This window comes from Anser cygnoides, chromosome 6 (assembly GCF_040182565.1).
Source record: "Anser cygnoides isolate HZ-2024a breed goose chromosome 6, Taihu_goose_T2T_genome, whole genome shotgun sequence".
NCBI lineage: Eukaryota > Metazoa > Chordata > Aves > Anseriformes > Anatidae > Anser > Anser cygnoides.
In genome coordinates, this window is record NC_089878.1 from 39,799,545 (window position 1) to 39,813,601 (window position 14,057).

Sequence of the window (14,057 nt, forward strand, 5' to 3'; positions counted from 1 at the left end):
GGGGTGCTCCAGGTCCCACCAGTGCACAGCTCAGGGATGTCACGAGCCAGAGCTGGTATCTCTGTGTTGTAACCAGCGCTGCTCTTCCTGCGCTTGGTCATGGAGTTATCTGAGGTTGATGTGCAAACATAATTTGCTCAAAGAGTCAGGTCTTTGATGAATTGGTAGTATAAATATCTGGGGCGTTGTTTGGCTGGAACGATTTCAACCCCAGTTCAAGAGAACTTCAGTCTCTCTTTCAAGGCTTCTTCCTTGATCTCCGCAGCCTCAGCGGTTTCAGGGAGCTCCCGTCTGAGTACTCTGAACAGAACTATTTACTTTAGAAAAGTCACCGTGCTTTAGTAACAGCACTTGCATGCTTAAGAGCTCGTTCCTTATAAAGATTAGATTCCCAAGTTACAAATCATTTTTAAAACTATAGGCAAATGAGACAGACCACAAACAGTAAAGGATTAAACTGGAAAAATTAGGAGGTGAATAATGTCAAGGTCCCATATGACTTCTGAATACAGTTCTTGTACTGTATGTATGTTCAAGTGTGTATTTGTGTTAATTTCACAAAGTTAATTGCAAATCCATATTTATAAGATTGTTCTGACACGTTTTAAGAGCTTTTTATTTTTAACTTTTATAAGGAGGTGATTTTTTTCATTTGTATTTCATAGTAATTTAAACTTTACTCCCAGTTTGTGTTTACCATAACGTACGGTTGTTTTTGTGCAAACCTTGTTTTTGTGCAAACCCGCTTTCTTTATTTCTGTCCCTTGTGTACATTATCTAAACACATTGCGTGGCATCATGTTTAGTGGCATAGATTTTATTGTATGCTGAAGCACAAACAACAGGAAAGCAACCTATGGATCCCTCCTAAACCGAAGAAATGCTCCGGATGCAGTACTGTCAAGGCAGCAAGAGAGACTTTCAAGCTCTTCGTCAGGAAGTCCTGTGTAACAGATCCCCTCGCTTCAGAAGGCCGTCCGTTTCATGGTTGTTCTACACGTGTATTTATACATTTATATACGTGTGTGGCTGGTTCTCACCACCAAGCAGTACAGAGCGAATGACCTTTCAGAGGTCAGGATTTCAGGTTGAATTAAGTGATGCTGGGAAATAGGAACGAGGTGAGAAGCAGGATGAGCATGTGCACGTGCTGTATCGTAGTTGTGTTTCTAGTGCAAAGCAGGCAGGAACTGGCGTGCACAGTGGCAGTCTGTGCATGTGTTCAAGCGCTCCCATAACATGTCACACAGCCACGTCCTTCAGGTCTTTGGACAGCCTGGTCTGAAATTGAAATGAAAACCAAAAAAAACCTTGAAAACCAAAAGGTCTTCAGAAAGTCTGCACTCCAGAAAATCCTGAAAGGTTGTAATTCATGGGGGGAGTCACCAGTGGTTCTGGAAGCATGATTTTCTGAGGAGCTTTCTTAAAACATCTTTTAAAGTGTTTGTGTAATCAGATGTTAGCTTCCGATATTGTAACATTGCTTTAGCCATGCTCTGGAATTTCGCTGTGCATTGTATGCTCTGTGTTCTCAATATCATACATTAATTTGGTTGTTATTTCCATTAAGAATTTGGGTATTATATGTAATAATACTTCTGTGTGCTGAGCAGCTAGCACGGTGCGTTGGTGAGAGCTGCCTGGGGCAGCAGGACCCACAGCTCCGCCAGTCTGTGTTTCTGAGCGGGCTCCTGTCTCACTAGGAAGGTGCTGCTGATTTCTCTGGGGGAAAATTTTGCTCTCTGCTCTAATAGATATATGTAAAATGGCATAAATGTAGAATTTGGGCATGTTGTTTTGTAGTTTCAATAATTATCCAGCAGTTCCTGCCAGGGAGCCGTGCTAGCAGTCAGCCTCCTGTCTGTGAGAGCACAAGTTAATTTCTTTCGGATTTTACAACTAGTTAGTACTTGATGCTAAAAGTTTACAATAGGAAAAACAGTTTTTGGTGTTTCATAATAATTTGGCTTATGAATGTTTTTTTTATAGAGTGGCATAAAACACTGGACTCTTACCAAGCCTGTATAAATACCTGCCTGAGGAAACTGAGCTTTTCTCGTCCTAGAGATAAGAATAGGTGTGGTTTATCAGAGTCCTGAAAATCCAGTTTGTATGTATTACTATTGTAAGGGGGTGTTGTAAATGAAGGGATGTGATATGATTAATCCCAATATATGTTATACTTGCTTCCAATTCCATGTTACGTAAGCAATTTGACACTGCTTCAAAAAAGCGCTAGCAGGTTTGGGTTTCTTGGCTGTTCTACCATCACACAATTCCTGTAACGAAGATATTGATCCTTTTTCTAACATAAGTCACTTGTTACCCAAATGTGGTAGTAACTACAAGTGGTTGACCCTTTAGCTTTTCTTTGTACCCGAGGGCAGACTTGTGCAATGCTGCGGTTTGTTCCTCTTTTGTACGGGTGTGGTGCCATTGGAGTGCTCCCTTCAGCATCGCCACAAAGTAAAGGTTCAGCTGTAAAGGATCGGGATGATTACTGCCGTTTAATTCTGTTCAGTTTGAAAAATGTAAGTTTTTTTCTTTAGTAGTTTTCAGAGGTGCTGTAAGGTGCGGGCTTGAGCGTTGGCGTATCGCAGACAGGGAAGCTGCGTCCGCTGCTGCGGCCGGTCCCTTCGCCTCATGCACCTCCTGTGCCTTCTGTCCTCTGTGCATCCTTCACGGCTCTGCAGCTCCTCAGTCGATTGCATTTCACGTGTATGCATTGGTATTTTTACAAAGTCTGATTGGGAAAGGAATTGCGTGAAGTGTTCGCAGCCTTGCATTCCAAGTGCGCGTAGTTTGAAGGGAGAAGTGCTGCAGTCTGTAGCATAAGTGAATATTTTTCATGAAAACAGAAATCTTGCCTCCCTGCGTGCAGATTTCACGAGTAATGACTCGTCTTTTAAGTTCCCGAAGCTGCAGTAGTTCCCAACTTCGTTATCAGATGCAGGAGTTCAAGATGTGAAATTTGGTCTAAACATGTATTATATTTGGCATTGTGTCTGGAGATTTTGACAACTTGCCTGCTCATTAACTTCAGATCGTCACGTCTAAAAATCAGTTTCGTTGTGAATATAAATTATTTATTCATCGAAAGGTTGGCTTTAGATGGAAGTTGCATTCAAATTTATTTTTAGGATTGTATGTAGGCATGCTTAATAAATTTGTATTTATGGATTTAATTTTCTTTGTGTCAAAATACAAGCTGTACTTTTTAATGAAACAAATGCTATATAAGGTTCTTGTTAGCTTATGCAAATAAGTCAAGCAAAACATAACGCTACTGACAAAAATGGAATTTATCAGGTCATTTTCTTTAAATTGATGTAGTTTTAACATATTTTTGTATTTTTACAAGCAGAAATGACTGTGAACCAAATCAAAATAATATGCGAAGTTAAGTGGGATATTGTATTGTGAAGGCACACGATAAGATCCTACAGACCATGTAATTCATTTCCTCTCGTGTTTGTGTTGTTTACGCTAGCACTGACTGGTGGCGCCAGTGATCAGATGCTGTGGTTTATGGACAGCTCGCTTAAAAGATTACAATTCTGGTTGATTTCAAGAGAACCTAAACTTCCAATTAAAGTACTCCAGACAGCAGCTCAGCAGCCCTGGTGAGCATGTGCTCACATTCGTTCCTGACTCAGCAGATCACTAAAACTTGGGCTCAGTAAAAAAATAAATACGTAAAAAATAAATATATAAAATTAAAAGCCCTTTCTCAGGATGGATAAATTAGCTGGCTAAAACAAGCAGTAGCTAAAATTCATAATTTCCTACTGTGAATAAGTAAAGCTTGTTCCTCCTGCCCTCTCCCACCCCAATCTTTGTAAGGCCTTACGCCTCTGAGCTCTTCTGAGACAGGAATGGGTTTGGCCATGCCATCAGCAGCGCTGCCGAGCTGGGGCCTTACATACAGCGTCCAGAGGGTGAGGTGATGTAACACGTGTTCACGTTGATGGCCTCTGTAAAAGCAGTATGACGTGTGTTAGGCAACTCGCTGTTCCAGGCAGTCTCAGAGATGTCCCATATATTGGTAGAATGGGAGTACAGGATGTGAGACAACAGCATTTACCTTAACAATATAAAAAACTGTGTTCTAAAATACTATTTTCCTTCTGTTTTTGTATTGCTATTAATGGTGTGGATATGTAGAGAAATTACAGTGTGTAGATACGTGTATGAGGGGGTGTGTGTAGCTATACATTAATTTCTTTGCTGGGAAGGTCGGTGTCGTATGGATGCGCTGAAAATTAGGCTCCTTAATAATGCATGTCTAGCAGTAAAGTAAAAGCGGTGTTTAATAATTGCAGGTCTGGGTAATGTGGTTTGGTGTTCATACCTTCACTCAGGTGGAGCCAGAGAAGTTGAAGACACTAACAGAAGGTCTAGAAGCTTACAACCGAGCCAGAAAAAGGAACAGAAAGTAAGTGAACGCTCATTCCTTTGCCGGAGGGATGTTATTATGTCATTCTTTTGCTTCCAGAGCCTCCCATTTTGGGGACCCTGGCAGATCTGCCAAACAGAAAAGTTAATTTTCTGAATTCCTTGTGTTGGTTATGATAATCACGAGATCTTTGGTATCTGCATTTTTATTGCATCTTCTGATATTTACAGTAGCCTTTGTAAAATGTCAGCCTGCTTGTTTGAGCTTTCATGTGTGGGATTCTAATTTACGGCTAAAAAAGTTATTACATCAAAACTCTTCTGACCAAATGCGCTTTTTAACAAGATCTGCCCTTCTTATCTCTTCCCTCTCCCTCTGTCAGCTGCTGCTGCAGGCAGAGCACAGGTTTATTCCGATAAATTCCGTTTATTTCCCACTGCCGAGAAGCTTTGCAGACCTTGTGAAGTCTGGCTGCGTGTAACCAGGCAGCGGCTCGGTGCGGGGCTTCCCTTACACTCTCCGTCAGACGTGTATGAACTGCCTGGTTTTATCGGGCCTTTTAGCCTTTATTTATCGAGGTACAGGGATGGAAAGCCTGTGAAACATTGAATATTAGGGCATGAAACAGAAAGCACAGACAAAAAGAGGAAAATGAGGTTGACTTGAGGAGAAATAAAACCTCGACAGCTGTAAAAGGGCAGCAGAGCAGAGGTGGTGCTGTGGTTGGGGTTGCTCTGGGATGCTGCTGTGCGCTTGCTCCTGCACTGAAAATGCATTACGTTGGGTGAGAGTGTCACGTCCGCTCACACCACTTGTCTTCAGAACAAGAAGCATGGGCTTAACAGGATTAAATAATTATTTGTCTCCAGCTCCATTTAAGGTGTCAGCTTTTCCTCTATTTATACGTCACGCAGTGCTTACCAGAAATAGTTTTAATGCCAGTGAGACAATGCCATCTTTTATTTTTCACCGTCCCCAAGTGCTGGAGCTGTAGGGTGAGAGGGGCTCCTGGCAGCCGGGTGCTGGCTCTGCTCCCCGACACAAAGTACGTGCCGCGAGGAGGCGACAGCCGCTGATCTGCAGGGCTGTTAAGGTTGGAGTGAGCAACACAGTTTAAGAAAACCTCCTGTCTTCTGACTTGCAGTCATATATTTGGCAGGCTGGGGGTTGTCTAGACCTGCACGGAGCCCCGTGCCCTTTCTCGTGGCACTGCTGTCAGATAGCCCCAGTGTGGGGCCCCTGGGTGCCCTTGGTCCTAGGGTTCCTTTACAGCCCTTACAGGTTTTTGCCTGTATTTCTCCCTGTCTGTACCTCATATTTCAAGTAATTTGCTCTTTTGGTGTGGACCAGAGGGCAGCCCCTTCTCTTTTACCTGTGGTCCGTTCTCAGTTTATCTGAAACAGCTCTTATCTCCTTATGGTCTTCTCCATGATACATATGCTTGTAGCATCTTGTTGCACAAAGGTCCAAAACCTTGGAGGATTAAGCATTAGATATAGTAGTTACATGTGGAACACAACTCCTGTTGGTTTCCGTTACCGCACAGATAAATACTCATTACTTACACACACCAGCACTGACACCACGTTGGGCACTTCTGTAATACAAAGACGTAGGTAAAGAAGTCCAGGAGAAATTAGTTTTAAGGAGCATGGGCCAACACTGCAGAGGTTTGGTGTCTTGAGCAGAGCAAGGTTAGCACCCGGACCCTCAAAATGACATCGAGGTGCCATAAACAAGGCACCAGCTCATCACCCAATGCCGGTGCCATCTCCTCCCGTGCTTTCAGCTTCTCTCCATGTTTAGTTCCCCCTCTGGGCTTCTGTTTTGTCAGGCATGTGCCGTTTGCCATCCCTACCGTTTCCATCCATACCGTGCACGCTGACTTATGTCTGAATGAGGCTCGAACGTGGCTTTAGCTTGGAGCAGGCGGGTCGGCGACGTCCCTCCTGCTGGCCGTGTGCCGTTTTCCCCGTGGAGTGCGGCTCTGCAGGGCACGAGTGTGCTCGCACGGCTTCGCAGCACGAGCAGCGGCGAAGTGCTGCTTTTTAACGGGAGAGGGAACCTACTGCTAGAATCTTTTAAATGGAGTTTGACAAAAGTGGCATTTACAGGTCGGTTTGCATCACGCGTCATACCTGGCGCAAGTTTGTCCGGTGTCAGGGTCTCTGCTTTGTTGTTGCAGTGACTGCGTGTTTTGGTGATGGGCACTGCTGAAACTTCGACTCAAGGGCAGGTCCTCGTCTTCACGGTGGAATGTGGCTAGTGGAAAAAACCCATCAGTGTCTTAGGACTCCAATTCATATCACCAGTTGTATTTTTAATACTGCCAAATGGCTCTTTGGACTAATAGCAAAAATTTCCTAAGCATCTAATAAGGGTGGAAGTGACCTCAAGAGGTCATCCTACCCGAAGGCGAGACATGAAGGAGGAAAAACGGGGGGGAGAAATCTGCATGCTGTGTAATACTGCCTTTGATTATCTTAATTGCTAGGGCTGTTTCATTATGACAGTGAAAATCACCATAAATTAAGTCACATCAATCACTGCTGGTTTTGCCGTACTTTCTATTGTGCTTACGGAGTAAAAAATTCCATCTCCAGTGAAAACCTCCACCCCTATTCTGTTAACAGAGAAATAGCGAAACTACCGCACCATATCCAAACTTGCCAGTTTGTTAGAAGTGGTTGCTGCTAAGATGCTACCGAACGCTGAATATCCCATTAATTGCATGCTGAACATCCTCTCAGATGCAGTTCTGTTAAAGCAGAAATTCAAACTTACAAAGTTTAATTTAATCTTAATTTAATCTTGAATTTTAGGCAAATGATATTAAAAAGCAGTTCACGTTGGGTTTCCAAACATTGCTTAATTTTTATTCAACCATCCAAAATAGGAGATTGTGAAGTAGCAGGGGGAAAAAATCTGATAAAGACGTGTGAGGTTGCTGACAGGGCATCATGTTGATTAAATAACTTCAGTAACTTGCGATCTGAAAGCTGCTTCTAGATGACATTCAAATCAGCGGCGTTATCAGTCCTTAATACAGCTGCATTACAAATGGGGCCCTCATGGTGCCTTTCTAGAGGTGACGTTGCCACTAAACAATATTCTGCTCGGCATTTTTAGTATCTCAGGGCGTCCTTACTTGTCCGGGTTGCATAACGTAAACTCGGTTTTGCAAGCAGTCGAGCTGAGTTGATTCAGAAAGCCATGTGGCCATGGCCAGCTGTGTATAAGAACCTATATTTCAGATTATTTTATAATTTCTCTGGCTGGTTTAAACTTAATCAGGATACATCATTCTAAATTCCTTTACCCCGGTTTTAACGAATTTGCTCAAAGCCTTAGGTAGACGTGCACAGCTCTGTGTAGCAGGACGAGTCCTGCGTTCCATCCCAGCTGACACCATGGTCCTTCTCTCTTTATTAAAAGGGAAGATTTATTTAGTAAGTGTCCCCTTCTGTGAAGGACGGTCCCAGTGCCTTGGCCATCGGTGCCAGCCTTGGGACAAGTTTTCCTGTTACAGTTTTTCTGTGCATAATCAGAGCATCCCGAGGCTGTCGCGATGGGCGTGCACCGGACGATCTCTGATCTCCTGGAGGATCTGTCCCATTTCTCCTCAAGCCCACAACTCTTCTAGATGCGCTTGGGGTGGGTTTTGGTTTGGAAGAAGCTTCCCTTCTCTTGGAGGCTGCCGCAGGGAACACTTCCCCGTGCCCAGATGCACCTTTTTCCCCGACATGCCCCGAGGGGATCGCCGGGCGTTTGGGAGGAGCGCTGTGCCGTGCGTCCCTCGAGCGGTGTGAAACTCGGAGGGACGTTGAGGTGCAAGCTTCCCGCTTTGGGCGGGAGGAAGGCCTGGCAGAGCGCGCAGTGATTTTACGAGCAGGCAGCGCCGCGCTGCTCAGCCCTTCGCAGGGGTGTCGCTGAAGTGGAGCCACCGGGGCAAGGCGAAGGCAGCGTCCAGCGGGCAGCAGGAGAGGCGAGGGGTGCTGAGGAGCACTGCAGGTCCTCACAGAGTCCTGAGCAGCCTCTCCGCGCTTCGGCGGCGCCCACAGGGCTGGCGCTTCTCGCTGGTGAAGTGAAAATAAGACGATAACAAAAGGAGCGCACAAAACGCTTTGTTACGGTGGAGCGCGCTTGCTTGTCGTTTGTCCCGCAGATACTGTAACTAACAGTCCGGGTCGCTGCCTTTAATTTTTCTTCTGCAATTCTAACGCAAGCCTTTAGTTGGCACAGTGTCACACAGGGATCTGCTCCTGCTGTTTGTGCTGTAACAACCTGGGAGGCTCTCCGGATACTCAAATGTGTCTGATGAATTAATGCATTTATTATTAATTGTAAGTGTTTTTCTGCTACTAAGTTACTGATAACATTAATTTCTTCTTCCTAGAAGTGGAAAGCTAAATAACCATTTAGAAGCTGCTATACATGAGGCCATGAGTGAACTAGACAAAATGTCTGGGAATGTAAGTTTCTTTTCACATTAGCAATAATTTCATCTTCTCTCTCTGTTTGTGCATGTGTGTCAGTTGGAGGCTGGGATTGTCGATTTGGGTTCCTTTCTGTAAATTTTGTTTGTGTTTTCTTAAGTAACGGGGAACTTTCAATATTTTTCTTGCCTGACAAGCTGTTTGCAAATGTCCAGTTATTCTGAAAAATTGGGAAAAGATGTATCATTTTAGTTGCATTGCCAATTATATGTGTTTTTAAAAGATAGATACCTGGACATACTTTACACATGCAGCCTGGTATTGTCTTGATAAGTTCCAGTCCAGCTCACATTCCAGGGGTTTTCTCTGGCTGGTGACACAAAATCAGGCTCATTTGCTGAAACCACCTTTAAAAGCATCATTTGTTTGAGTATCAAACCCTTTGAATAAAGTTTTCCTCATGTGACAAAGATACTGTCCTAAAAGGTAAGTTAAAAAGGGTGTCCCTGGTATCAAGTCTAACAGTGCTCTTTTAAAAATATTTACACTGTTGTTAGGTAAGCCCAGTATCTTTCCAGTGTAACATTTCCTTATATAATGTAGTCGTTCATATTTAGAACACGTCTGTAACTCCTTTATAACATGCAGAGAAGTGTGTCACAGTACTTATAACCTCCCGTATCTCATCACTGGTAGTTCTGCAAATTATTAATTATGAAGCACTTGACTGCGTAGTTCTTTTTCTCTGGTTATGCGATGCTCAGTCCTAAAGATGCCGGTACACGCGCATGTTTAGAGGGATGAGCAAGACTTAGGGGAGCTGCTAGAGCACGTAAAAGGAAATCTGGACAGATCTGCAGGCTCAAAGCTGGTTTCAGAGCCACCAAGAAACACTAAATAAATTATTCAGTTGCTTTTAGTGGTTGCCATAAGTAATAACAAAACCAAATCTTTTGGTTAAAGTTGTGAATTGATTAAATAAGATTGAGTTTTGATTTGAAACGTCTTCCTCTTGATTAGAAGGAAAGGACAGCAGGTCCTGACTGCGGATCTGTTGCAAGTACCCACGGGATGTGTACGGCACACGCATCTTCCGTGCCACTTAGAGCACCCCTCAGACGTTTGGGCCGGCCCGTGCTGCTGGTGGCAGCCACCTGCCCTCCGTGCACAAATGCAGCAGTGCTCAGACCTCGCTGTGATTATATTTTAACTCAGATAGAGAGTGGCTCAGGGGAAACTGCTCTACCAGGACTTGCTCATCTGGTAGTTTCCTAATGCGGGCAAGCTGATCTACCAGCCTGTGTGTCAGTACGTCGTCTTGATTTATATTTTAATTATCTGGGCCCAAAATTCATAATCAGGGTTTATTTCCATGAAAATTACGATTCTTAGAAGCAGTCACAGGGAATCAGCGCTTCCCTTTTTAGCGGCTCGCATTTTTTTCAGCTGCTGCTGTTCAGTCGTCAGCTACGTTTTAAATGAAAAGCATGTGCAAACAAGCTAATGAGCTTAAATCATCATTTCTGCTGGAAAGAGCCAATAAATAAGTAGGAAACGTTAGCGGTCTGCAGGAATTCAGAAAGGAACCCAGGAAGTAATTCAGCACGGTGCTCCGGGGTTTGTGGCTGCGCTGCCGGGGCTGGGAGCGGCGCTGAGCAGAGCGCAGGCTGCCGGCTGCCGACAGATGGTGGTGGCACTCCGTGCCCTGCCCGCCTCGCCCGCTGCTCACGCCGTGCTTTGCGCTGGGCGGCCAGCGATGGGAAACTCTTGTGCTCGAATCCATCTAGCATCGAACTCAGATTCAAACACATCGCTTTAATAACGAGCTGGAAGCAGACCTTGCTAACTGCAGCGTGTCCTTAATGAGGCTGCCGCAGACCTGAATTCAGCTTCTCTGATCTTTTTCCACGTTAGCAGTATTTTCTCACCATAGGCTTGCTACTTCATCGCTAACGTCAAAATGCTTTATAGAGATCTGTTTCGTGGGATTGGACGTAATTGCTGTTCGGGGCTGAGCTCCTCATTAGGCAGTCGGTACCCTTCTGCACTGTTGGACAGCTCTCCAGCTCCCCTTTCATTCGGGCTGTGTAAACGGGAAATCCTGAGAACGGTTTCGCGAGGGCAGCCTAGCAGCAGCCCAAGCAATCCCGTAACTCGTTTATTTGTGGCCGGGTACTTTGACCAATGTCCTTTGCTAACCTGTAAATATACTTGTTTTTAGGTCCACCAAATCCCACAGGGAGACAGACAAGTGAAGCCTCCAAAACCCAAGAGGAGGAAGATCTCTAGATAACATTGAATGTCTTTGTTACTGGTCCAGTACTTATCAAAACGAACGTGCACATAAGTCTATATGTAGGTATTGGTATAGACGTGGTTATATCAATATTTATATGAAGACAGATAGACACCACCGCAGGGTGCTACGTGGAGTAGTGGTACAATATTTTTGATGATTAGGAGGGATAGCAGTTGCTGGATAAACCAATCAAAACTCTTGAAAGGTTACAGTAACAATGTCAGATGATTACTGATTTTTTTTTCTATAATACTAAAATTGTGATTATAAGAAATAGTCCAAATGTTTCTGAGAAATTTTCATTGTGTATATAGATAATACAGAATTTCATGGTGATATCTGAAATGTAAATATTGTACAATATTGTCATGTACAAGCGTACCTAATGCACACTTTATCTTTTATTGTACAAAAAAATAGTGTACAAAATTCTTTGGTTTCTATTGAGTACACATACAAGAGACTACCAGTGTAAAGTGATAAATAAAAATACAGCCTAAATGCTTTTATATGATAATGTAAAAGATGCTGTTTTTGTATTTAACAGCAGAGAGAAGGCATGATTATGTAATACCTTAATTATGACATACACTTCACGCCACTGAGTGTTCATTTATACTGTCTGTTTGGAATGAACCTTGCCTGGAAGTACTGTACTCCATTCAGGTCTCTGTAGGAGAGTGCAACCTTGCAGATTCCTAACGGGACGTGGGATCACAGCTCTAATTAATAATTCAAAGGCTGCAACCATCGGTTGCGTTTTTATTTACTTAACTTTTAAAGTAGGATGCTGTAGATTTTATTAAAAAGAAAAAAAAAAAAAGTAGATGAACTACTTTAGTCAGCCATTTCTGTAGTTAAAGTTTCATAGCCACCTGATAAACTAAACAGTTTCTATCCCCAGTAACTCTGACCCCTCAAACCCCCTAGATTAATTAGCTTAAATTATCTAACGTCATTAACCATCGCGTTTACTTTTAATGGGGCAGAGGCCCTACCTAATGATGTGATCAGTGCTGATTGCGGTTTGGTTTTGCAGTAGAACGAAAGGGCACGCTCCACAGTGTTCAGAAAAGTGATTCCAGATCCATCTCACAGTATTAAAACAAAAAATCGAGGGTGGCTTACAAAACTATTAGCAACAGTAATTTTTATCAGTATTATGTAACATATCAGATTTATTTTATTTAAAAAGAATTATTTATACCATTAACAGATTCTTATATATATTAATGTGGCTGAAATGTGCAGGTTAAATCTATTAACCAAATTATTTATGTTATATTAAGTGAGAAATGTGAAACATATGTAGAAAAAATTAATACACTACAGATTTAAAAGTCTAAAGCTATGAGCCATTATAAAATTAACGAACGGAAGTGTAGCACAACATTATTTCCATTTTAGTTCGTTTTATTTTTCTTTTTTGTTTGTTTTTCAACGTGGATGGTGGTGATGGTGATGGAAGCAATGGCATCCTCTGTCTTCGAGGCTTCCCGAAATAATTCACCATTCCCGGTCCCCGGGTGGAGTCCGTAACCCCCCCTCCTCGCCCGGGCCCGCCACCTACCTCAGGTCGCCTTTCTCCCTGAGCTCCCGAATCTCACTCTCTAGCCACGGACTGGCAGCGGTCAGCGCCCCGCGAAGCCGGTGGCACTGCCGCTCTCCGGGCGCCGGGACCACGCGCCACCGCCGCCCCTCTGCCCGGGCGCCCTGCCCGAGCCCCCTACGTCTCCGCAGAGTGACATGACCGAGGCCGGCTGCCCCCGAGGACCACGGGCCCGCAGGCTCCCCCAGCCTCGGCTCTCGCGTGCCGGAGCGCAAAGCACTACCTCCGGGCTCCCCGCTTCCTCATGTCCCGCAGAGCAGCTCCCACTCCTTCCCCAGCCCGAGGGATCGCAATAGCTACACTGGCTACAGGGGCCTGGAGGCAGGAGCCCTTCCTTCCGCGGGGTAGGTTCATTTGTCGTGTGTGTAACGCCACGGTCCTACACGCAGACTCATGTGGAGTGATTCTTTTGTGTAGCGTAGTTGGCATTTTTCTGTTACGAGTTGCTGTGTTTGTTCTGTTTAAAGCGTCGATGTTGTCCCTTCTCCATGCCCGCCTGCTTTCCGCTGTTTGTCCACACCTGTGCGTTTAATCAGAGGTACGGGGGTGTGTGCGAGGGTGCGTGCGTGTGCGCCTGGGCAGTTCAGTTTATTTCCCCCTTTGCTTTCTGTCCTAGAGCGGAGTTTGTATCGACCAACCCTTCTTTTGGCATTTTAACGAATTAGGTTTGTACTTTCTCACCGATGTATACTTTACATCAGTAGACTATGTAAAGTATTTTTGTGCACTTGATTTCATTGGTTAATGATGGCATTGATGTGGGTGCTAGGAGTAGTTTGTTTCAGTCCATACAAATTTTTTTCTCTTTTAGAGTTTTTATGGTTTCATGTAAGCAGTTAATGTAAATATTGTGAGCATTACAGGTCATGCGGTGTTGTAACATTTTAAAAAATGTTGCACCTACTTTACGATTAAAAAACTGGTCACTCATACTTGAATTTTGCCCTTAGAGCCATTTCTTTCTCTTTGCATTAAAGCATAATATACTTTTTTGATGGAGGCCCAACCCTTCTTTCTACCTTATTATTTTTTGTTTAATAAATCTCTATTTTTTCTAATAGAAGACTTAAAATGAAAATTTAAAAAAAAAAAAAATACTTTTTGCCTACTTTCTAATTTAAGAGAGAATTCCTATATTTAAAAGGTGGAAAAAAAATACTCCATTGTGGAAAGTGGAACAACGCTTTTATTTGTCATTAACATGGCGCAATCACCCAGAACTGAGCTGGCTGAGCACAGCGAGCCCACAAAGTCGATCAGGATCTCGGTAGCTTAGGGCACTACGTGGTTCTTTGAGGATGTAAAGTGTTGCATATT

At 43.8% G+C, this 14,057-nt stretch overlaps 1 protein-coding gene across 9 annotated transcripts in view; it reads left to right on the plus strand.

The window, feature by feature from the left end:
* The window catches only part of MBD5 (methyl-CpG binding domain protein 5), a 136,379-nt gene extending 122,707 nt beyond the window's left edge, over window positions 1-13,672 (plus strand). For 7 of the 9 annotated variants that reach the window (XM_066999608.1, XM_066999612.1, XM_066999613.1 and 4 more), the window contains 3 exons: window positions 4,323-4,435; window positions 8,793-8,868; window positions 11,054-13,672. In XM_066999608.1, coding sequence (XP_066855709.1) covers window positions 4,323-4,435; window positions 8,793-8,868; window positions 11,054-11,125 — 261 coding nt within the window. In that variant the 3' untranslated portion in view covers window positions 11,126-13,672. The remainder of the gene's footprint in view (window positions 1-4,322; window positions 4,436-8,792; window positions 8,869-11,053) is intronic. The other 2 variants (XM_066999614.1, XM_066999616.1) reach the window with 1 other exon arrangement.
* The last annotated feature ends 385 nt before the right edge of the window (window positions 13,673-14,057 follow it).